Here is a 9,345-nt window from a genome sequence, read left to right as displayed (position 1 = left end):
AGAACAAACAGAACAGAAGAAGAGACAGAAGAACAGACAGACAGAAGAACAAACAAAACAGACAGAAGAACAGACAGAAAAACAGACAGAACAGAAGAACAGACAGAACAGACAGAACAGACAAAACAGACAGAAGAACAAACAGAACAGAAGAAGAGACAAAACAGACAGAACAGACAGAAGAACAAACAGAACAGAAGAAGAGACAGAAGAACAGACAGACAGAAGAACAAACAAAACAGACAGAAGAACAGACAGAAGAACAAACAGAACAGAAGAACAGACAGAACAGACAGAAAAACAGACAGAACAGAAGAACAGACAGAACAGACAGAACAGACAAAACAGACAGAAGAACAAACAGAACAGAAGAAGAGACAAAACAGACAGAACAGACAGAAGAACAAACAGAACAGAAGAAGAGACAGAAGAACAGACAGACAGAAGAACAAACAAAACAGACAGAAGAACAGACAGAAAAACAGACAGAACAGAAGAACAGACAGAACAGACAGAAAAACAGACAGAACAGAAGAACAGACAGAACAGACAGAACAGACAAAACAGACAGAAGAACAAACAGAACAGAAGAAGAGACAAAACAGACAGAACAGACAGAAGAACAAACAGAACAGAAGAAGAGACAGAAGAACAGACAGACAGAAGAACAAACAAAACAGACAGAAGAACAGACAGAAGAACAAACAGAACAGACAGAAGAAGAGACAGACAGAAGAACAGACAGAAGAACAAACAAAACAGACAGAAGAACAGACAGAAGAACAAACAGAACAGACAGAAGAAGAGACAGACAGAAGAACAGACAGAAGAATAGACAGAAGAGACAGAAGAACAGACAGAAGAATAGACAGAACAGACAGAAGAACAGACAGAAGAATAGACAGAGGAACAGACAGAAGAGACAGAAGAAGAGACAGACAGAAGAGACAGAACAGACAGAAGAGAGAAGAACAGACAGGACAGACAGAAGAACAGACAGAAGAACGGACAGACAGAACAGACAGACAGAGGAACAGACAGAAGAACAGACAGAACAGAAGAACAGACAGAAGAACAGACAGGAGAACAGACAGAAGAACAGACAGAAGAATAGACAGAACAGAAGAACAGACAGAACAGACAAAATAACAAAGAACAGACAGAACAGACAGAAGAACAGACAGAAGAATAGACAGAACAGAAGAACAGACAGAACAGACAAAATAACAAAGAACAGACAGAACAGACAGAAGAACAGACAGAAGAATAGACAAAAGAAGAGACAGAACAGACAGAAGAACAGACAGAAGAACAGACAGGACAGACAGAAGAACAGACAGAAGAGACAGAAGAACAGACAGGAGAGAAGAACAGACAGAAGAACAGACAGACAGAAGAATAAACAGAGGAACAGACAGAAGAACAGTCAGAAGAACAGACAGACAGAAGAACAGACAGAAGAACAGACAGACAGAACAGACAGAAGAACAGACAGGACAGAAGAATAAACAGAAGAACAGACAGAAGAACAGTCAAAAGAACAGACAGACAGAACAGACAGAAGAACAGACAGAAGAACAGACAGAACAGACAGAAGAACAGACAGAAGAACAGACAGAACAGACAGAAGAACAGACAGAAGAACAGACAGAACAGACAGAAGAACAGACAGAAGAACAGACAGAACAGACAGAAGAACAGACAGAAGAACAGACAGAACAGACAGAAGAACAGACAGAAGAACAGACAGAACAGACAGAAGAACAGACAGAAGAACAGACAGAACAGACAGAAGAACAGACAGAAGAACAGACAGAACAGACAGAAGAACAGACAGAAGAACAGACAGAACAGACAGAAGAACAGACAGAAGAACAGACAGAACAGACAGAAGAACAGACAGAAGAACAGACAGAACAGACAGAAGAACAGACAGAAGAACAGACAGAACAGACAGAAGAACAGACAGAAGAACAAACAGAACAGACAGAAGAAGAGACAGACAGAAGAACAGACAGAAGAACAAACAAAACAGACAGAAGAACAGACAGAAGAACAAACAGAACAGACAGAAGAAGAGACAGACAGAAGAACAGACAGAAGAATAGACAGAAGAGACAGAAGAACAGACAGAAGAATAGACAGAACAGACAGAAGAACAGACAGAAGAATAGACAGAGGAACAGACAGAAGAGACAGAAGAAGAGACAGACAGAAGAGACAGAACAGACAGAAGAGAGAAGAACAGACAGGACAGACAGAAGAACAGACAGAAGAACGGACAGACAGAACAGACAGACAGAGGAACAGACAGAAGAACAGACAGAACAGAAGAACAGACAGAAGAACAGACAGGAGAACAGACAGAAGAACAGACAGAAGAATAGACAGAACAGAAGAACAGACAGAACAGACAAAATAACAAAGAACAGACAGAACAGACAGAAGAACAGACAGAAGAATAGACAAAAGAAGAGACAGAACAGACAGAAGAACAGACAGAAGAACAGACAGGACAGACAGAAGAACAGACAGAAGAGACAGAAGAACAGACAGGAGAGAAGAACAGACAGAAGAACAGACAGACAGAAGAATAAACAGAGGAACAGACAGAAGAACAGTCAGAAGAACAGACAGACAGAAGAACAGACAGAAGAACAGACAGACAGAACAGACAGAAGAACAGACAGGACAGAAGAATAAACAGAAGAACAGTCAAAAGAACAGACAGACAGACAGAACAGACAGAAGAACAGACAGAAGAACAGACAGAACAGACAGAAGAACAGACAGAAGAACAGACAGAAGAACAGACAGAACAGAGAAGAACAGACAGAAGAACAGACAGAAGAACAGACAGAACAGAGAAGAACAGACAGAACAGACAGAAGAACAGACAGACAGAACAGACAGAAGAACAGACAGACAGAACAGACAGAAGAACAGACAGAAGAACAGAACAGACAGAACAGAACAGATGATCAATGAAAGAGTTCAAAGCTTCATCAAAGTGTGAAAATATCAGAGACATCAATCCCAATCACTGCTGAGCAGCCTCAGTCTTTACATGTTACATTTCATAGACGGTTCAAAGACATTAGTCTAAACAATGATCCTCATAAACAGTGATGACTGTTTCAGAGACCACGTGGAGTCAGTTTGATTCATGATGTTCACATTATGAATAGTCTTTCTCTTCACCTCCTTCACTCTTCACCTCCTTCACTCTTCACCTCCTTCACTCTTCCCTCCCCTCACCTCCTTCACTCTTCACCTCCTTCACTCTTCCCTCCCCTCACCTCCTTCACTCTTCCCTCCCCTCCTTCCCTTTCTTCCTTCTCTCAGTGGTGGGTTAGTTCATATTCAGAGTTCTGTTGAGAATTAGCAGCGTTAATCTGTTCTGAACTCTTTAATCTCATTTTGAACTCAAACTCGGAGTTTCTGCTCGTCATCAAACATTAAAGGAACGCCCCGCCGTGATGCTTCCTCTAGAGCCAAAGAGCTCAGCTGATTGGATGACAGACGGCTGCTGTCGGCGTGAACATACTGACGAACTTTGTTCAAATAAACTCTGTGAATACACACCTGCTGACATCACAGCAATCACAGGTGTTGTGAGCTCTGTTGCCATGGCAATCAGTCATCAATCATTCAACATTATGAGATGTTTCTGTATTTACAGTGTGTGTGTGTCTCACCACGGTGACGGCGTCGTTGACCAGCGACTCTCCGAACACGATGATGAACAACGTGTCGTTGACGTGAACCTCCTCAAACACGGCCAGCACCGCCACCGGGTCAACAGCCGAGATCAACGCTCCGAACAACAGGAAGTCCATCAGGTCGGCCTGCACGCGCTCGTCTGCACACACACACACACACGTTAACTGCTGGCTACAGTGGGCGCCACAATCACAGTGAATCAAAGAATTTCAAATCAAACGTATGGATCAGCTGATCAGTAACACCTCCTCGTGACCTCACACTGACCTATGACCCCCAGCAGTTTGGCGGCGTACAGGCAGAACCCGGTGCAGAAGGCGTTCCACAGCGTTCCCACCACGGCGTACGTCAGGATGGCTCCCAGGTTGTCGAAGAAGAGGCGCGCCGGCATGAAGTATCCTGCGTCGCCCACGATGGTCGGCAGCAGGAAGAGGAAGAAGAGGGCGGGCTCCAGCTGGTACAGCTGCTTCTTATTGGCTATGAGGACGACCCCGCCCAGAACCAGACCCAACAGGATCAGCATGCAGCTCTCCGGAACCACGGTGGTGAACCGCTGAGAGAAATGGAACACTGCAGGATGAGAAACACAAGTTAGAGACCTGAACAGACCTTTCCCTCCCTTCTTTCCTTCACTGCCTCCTTCTTTCCTTCACTGCCTCCTTCTTTCCTTCACTGCCTCCTTCTTTCCCTCACTACCTCCTTCTTTCCCTCACTGCCTCCTTCTTTCCTTCACTACCTCCTTCTTTCCCTCACTGCCTCCTTCTTTCCTTCACTGCCTCCTTCTTTCCCTCACTGCCTCCTTCTTTCCCTCACTGCCTCCTTCTTTCCCTCACTGCCTCCTTCTTTCCTTCACTGCCTCCTTCTTTCCTTCACTGCCTCCTTCTTTCCTTCACTGCCTCCTTCTTTCCTTCACTGCCTCCTTCTTTCCTTCACTGCCTCCTTCTTTCCTTCACTGCCTCCTTCTTTCCTTCACTGCCTCCTTCTTTCCTTCACTGCCTCCTTCTTTCCTTCACTGCCTCCTTCTTTCCTTCACTGCCTCCTTCTTTCCTTCACTGCCTCCTTCTTTCCTTCACTGCCTCCTTCTTTCCTTCACTGCCTCCTTCTTTCCTTCACTGCCTCCTTCTTTCCTTCACTGCCTCCTTCTTTCCTTCACTGCCTCCTTCTTTCCTTCACTGCCTCCTTCTTTCCTTCACTGCCTCCTTCTTTCCTTCACTGCCTCCTTCTTTCCTTCACTGCCTCCTTCTTTCCTTCACTGCCTCCTTCTTTCCTTCACTGCCTCCTTCTTTCCTTCACTGCCTCCTTCTTTCCTTCACTGCCTCCTTCTTTCCTTCACTGCCTCCTTCTTTCCTTCACTGCCTCCTTCTTTCCTTCACTGCCTCCTTCTTTCCTTCACTGCCTCCTTCTTTCCTTCACTGCCTCCTTCTTTCCTTCACTGCCTCCTTCTTTCCTTCACTGCCTCCTTCTTTCCCTCACTGCCTCCTTCTTTCCTTCACTGCCTCCTTCTTTCCTTCACTACCTCCTTCTTTCCTTCACTGCCTCCTTCTCTCCTTCACTGCCTCCTTCTTTCCTTCACTACCTCCTTCTACCAGTTGAATTTTTGCTGTTGCCTCTTTGTGGCCATACAAACTGTGAATTCCTGTTTTCTGACTCGAGACCTGAATGCAGCATAAACGTCTGTCTGACCTCCACATGAACCTGATGATGACTTCCTGTATAAAACGCGAGTTTGGATGAAAATGAAAAAAATTTAAACATTTGAACATAAAACATGTGACATGAATTTAGCTGTACATTGAACACACACACACACACACACACACACACACACGTGCTGCAGTAAATATGAACACACACACACACACACACACAGATGAACCTCCCACACAGCAGACGGACGGCGAGGACAGAGACACTGAGAACATTCAGCTGCTCCACATGAAGCTCAAACATTTAAAGTGTTCAGCCTGAGTTTGACTCTGATCATCAGTCAGAGACAGAACATGTTGTTAGTCTGAACATGAAATTTAATGACAAGAAAATCTTATAAGAGAAACAAATGACTACAGTTTGAATATTTGTGTAAAGGTTGTTTGGATAAAGACAGAAACACAAACTGAGTTAGTGAACAAATGATGCAACAAGCAGCAACCTCTGTGGCTGTCAAATGAAACCAACACAGGAAGTGCCAGAAACCACAACTGATAACTGCAAAACAGAAACACTACTCAGTTCATCACATTATTACAACATGAAAACCTACAATGTTATGAAATATTTCACATTATAACGTGATATATATAACAATAATCTATCACATTATAACAGTATAAGTTATCATGTTATAACAATATAAGTTATCGTGTTATAACAATATAAGTTATCATGTTATAACAATATAGTTTATTGTGTTATAACAATATAAGTTATCGTGTTATAACAATATAAGTTATCATGTTATAACAATATAGTTTATCGTGTTATGACAGTATAAGTTATCGTGTTATAACAGTATAAGTTATCGTGTTATAACAGTATGGTATCTGGTTATAGCATGATAAGTTTAGTCTTAATAATGTAAATATTGTTATAAGAGTAAACTTTCACATGGTGAAACGGGTCTTGTTTTTCTGCTTGTGTTCTGGTAGCATTATGCTGCTGTAGTTTTCCATCGTTAGAGCTTGGACTGGAGCTCGTTTAATAAGATAGACTTTCATGATCCCACAGAGGAAATTCACCTGTCACAGCAGCTCCTTTACACACGGTTGATTAGAAATTACTCTTAAGTAATAAATGACACCTTTATCAGCCAATGAGCTCACAGCAAATGAACAGTCACATTTCATTTTTATAACTTTATATAAAATATGAGACTTTGAACCTTTTTGATGATTGTGCAGATCTGCCTTCTGATATGATATGTGCTGTGAAGCAAACATTAAAGATGTGCAGCACGTTCTGTCTTTCACACTGAGAAGTCATCCTGTCTGTCATCCTGTCTGTCATCCTGTCTGTCTCACTCAAACACTAACCTGCACTGCATTCATGTTCTGAGTTTATCATCATTATTATTATTGTACTTGAATCTACAGTCTGTGAATGAGCTACACTGAGAGTCACTGATGTTTTTAATGGAGCTTTGTTGCACCACAGAAGAACATCAGGCTGTGTGTGTGTGTGTGTGTGTGTGTGTGTGTGTGTGTGTGTCACTTGTTATTGGTTTAACACTCACATGATGGGACGACTGGACTGAATGGACAGAGCCTCAGCGAGCAGCTAATCACATTAATGAGCAGCATGTTAGCATGTTATTGTCTGCAGCCATGAGTCACCAGCAGGAAACGTGTGTGTGTGTGTGTGTGTGTGTGTGTGTGTGTGTGTGTGTGTGTGTGTGTGTGTCCTCACAGCCATGACGGAGGAATAAAATGTCTAAAGAGGACGGGGGAGGAGGCTGCGTCCTGCTGGTCTGTCTCTGCTCAGTCTGCTGCTCGTTTACTTTAATCATTTCATAAATCAGACGAGTCATGTGACCTGCTCCGTGTTTGAGATGACCCGACCACCAAAGTTTTTACAACATTTATCACACAGTGACATCACAGTGACATCACAGTGACATCACAGTGACATCACAGACACGAGGAGGTCAGGATGTCACTCAAGGACACTTTGGACTGGACTGAGGGAGGCGGGAATCGAACCAACAACTCTTTCATCACAAGACAACCTGACAGATCTGTTCTTTATGATCTGACCGCAGACTGTCTGAAACCTGGACGTAGTCTCCGTGACGTCCCCGCAGACTGTCTAAAACCTGGACGTAGTCTCCGTGACATCCCCACAGACTGTCTAAAACCTGGACGTAGTCTCCGTGACATCCCCACAGACTGTCTAAAACCTGGACGTAGTCTCTGTGACGTCCCCCAGACTGTCTGAAACCTGGACGTAGTCTCCGTGACGTCCCCGCAGACTGTCTGAAACCTGGACGTAGTCTCCGTGACATCCAAGACTGTCTCAAACCTGGACGTAGTCTCCGTGACATCCCCACAGACTGTCTAACACCTGTGACGTAGTCTCTGTGACGTCCCCGCAGACTGTCTGAAAACCCTGGACGTAGTCTCCGGACATCCCGCAGACTGTCTAAAAACCTGGACGTAGTCTCTGTGACGTCCCGCCAGACTGTCTGAAACCTGGACGTAGTCTCCGTGACATCCCCACAGACTGTTAAAACCTGGACGTAGTCTCTGTGACGTCCCCGCAGACTGTCTGAAACCTGGGACGTATAGTCTCCGTGACATCCCCGCAGACGTCTAAACCTGGACGTAGTCTCCGCGACGTCCCCGCAGACGTCTAAAACCGGACGTAGTCTCCGTGACGTCCCCGCCAGACTGTCTGAAACCTGGACGTAGGTCTCTGTGCGTCCCCGCAGACTGACTAAAACCTGGACGTGGTCTCTGTGCGTCCCCGCAGACTGTCTAAAACCCGGACGTAGTCTCCGTGACATCCCCGCAGACTGTCTGAACCTGGACGTAGTCTCTGTGACGTCCCGCAGACTGTCTAAACCTGGACGTAGTCTCTGTGACGTCCCACAGCGACTGTCTAAAACCTGGACGTAGTCTCCGTGACACCCCACGAGACTGTGTAAAAACCTGGACGTAGTCTCCATGGACATCCCCACCGACTGTCTAAAACCTTGGACATAGTCTCCGTGACGTCCCCGCAGACTGTCTAAAAACCTGGACGTGTCTCTGTGACGTCCCTGCAGGCACGTTCTAAAACCCGGACGTCGTCTCTGTGGACGTCCCCGCAGACTGTCTAAAACCTGGACGTAGCTCTTGTGACTCCCCGCAGACTGTCTAAAAAACCTGGACGTCGTCTCCGTGACGTCCCCGCAGACTGTCTAAAACCTGGACTAGTTCTGTGACGTCCCCGAGACGTCTAAAACGACGTAGTTTGTGACGTCCCCGCAGACTGTCTAAAACCTGGACATAGTCTCTGTGACGTCCCCGCAGACTGTCTAAAACCTGGACGTAGTCTCCGTGGCGTCCACATATTTTAAATGTTCATGAGAGAATCTAAAAATACTTTTGAGTTTTTGTTTCTCTTTGTTAAAGTTCTGGTCCGGTTCTGTGATGAGTTCGAACTGGACCTGGTTCAGTCTGCAGACTGTTTTTTAAGTTAGTTTGACATTCAATCTGTTAAACAACCTGCAGACAAACTCTGTTCTGCTCAAACTTCAGTCTGGACAAGTTCTGGTCCTGGTCCACCACACACACACACACCAACCCACCACACACCCCACACACACACACACACACACACACACACTCCCCGCGCCGGACTTAAGGATCTTGGCCACGCTGGCCCGCAGTAGCCAGATGCGCTGATGTACGGAGTCTGGACGTAGTTCCACCTCCACTGGACACCCGGTACCGCCGCCGTGCATGATGATGCTCCGCACCTTCTTCCTCCTCTCGGGACGGCCGGCTCCTCCGCCGCGGGACCGGGCCAAGGCGACACCGGGGCGCCCCATATTCCTCACCGAGGAGGAGGAGCGGCGGGGCGGGGGAGAGCGGGGACCGCGGAGAGAAGCGAGCCCCGGTCCCCGGAGCGGCGGAGCGCCGGTGT

General features: G+C 45.8%; 1 protein-coding gene across 2 annotated transcripts in view; it reads right to left on the bottom strand.

The window, feature by feature from the left end:
* Positions 1–9,114, bottom strand: part of slc9a5 (solute carrier family 9 member A5) — a 34,153-nt gene extending 25,039 nt beyond the window's left edge. The window contains exons 1-3 of one of the 2 annotated variants that reach the window (XM_027281224.1): positions 9,064–9,114; positions 3,991–4,293; positions 3,699–3,862 (exon numbers count right to left, since the gene is read on the bottom strand). In XM_027281224.1, coding sequence (XP_027137025.1) covers positions 3,699–3,862; positions 3,991–4,246 — 420 coding nt within the window. In that variant the 5' untranslated portion in view covers positions 4,247–4,293; positions 9,064–9,114. Of the gene's footprint in view, positions 1–3,698; positions 3,863–3,990; positions 4,294–6,952; positions 7,532–9,063 lie in introns of those variants that run through there. The other variant, XM_027281223.1, reaches the window with a different exon arrangement.
* Positions 9,115–9,345: the final 231 nt, after the last annotated feature.

This window comes from Larimichthys crocea, chromosome VIII, assembly GCF_000972845.2.
Source record: "Larimichthys crocea isolate SSNF chromosome VIII, L_crocea_2.0, whole genome shotgun sequence".
Classification (NCBI taxonomy): domain Eukaryota; kingdom Metazoa; phylum Chordata; class Actinopteri; family Sciaenidae; genus Larimichthys; species Larimichthys crocea.
Note: the sequence above shows the minus strand (reverse complement) of the source record. Positions and strands in the feature narration are given on the sequence as shown.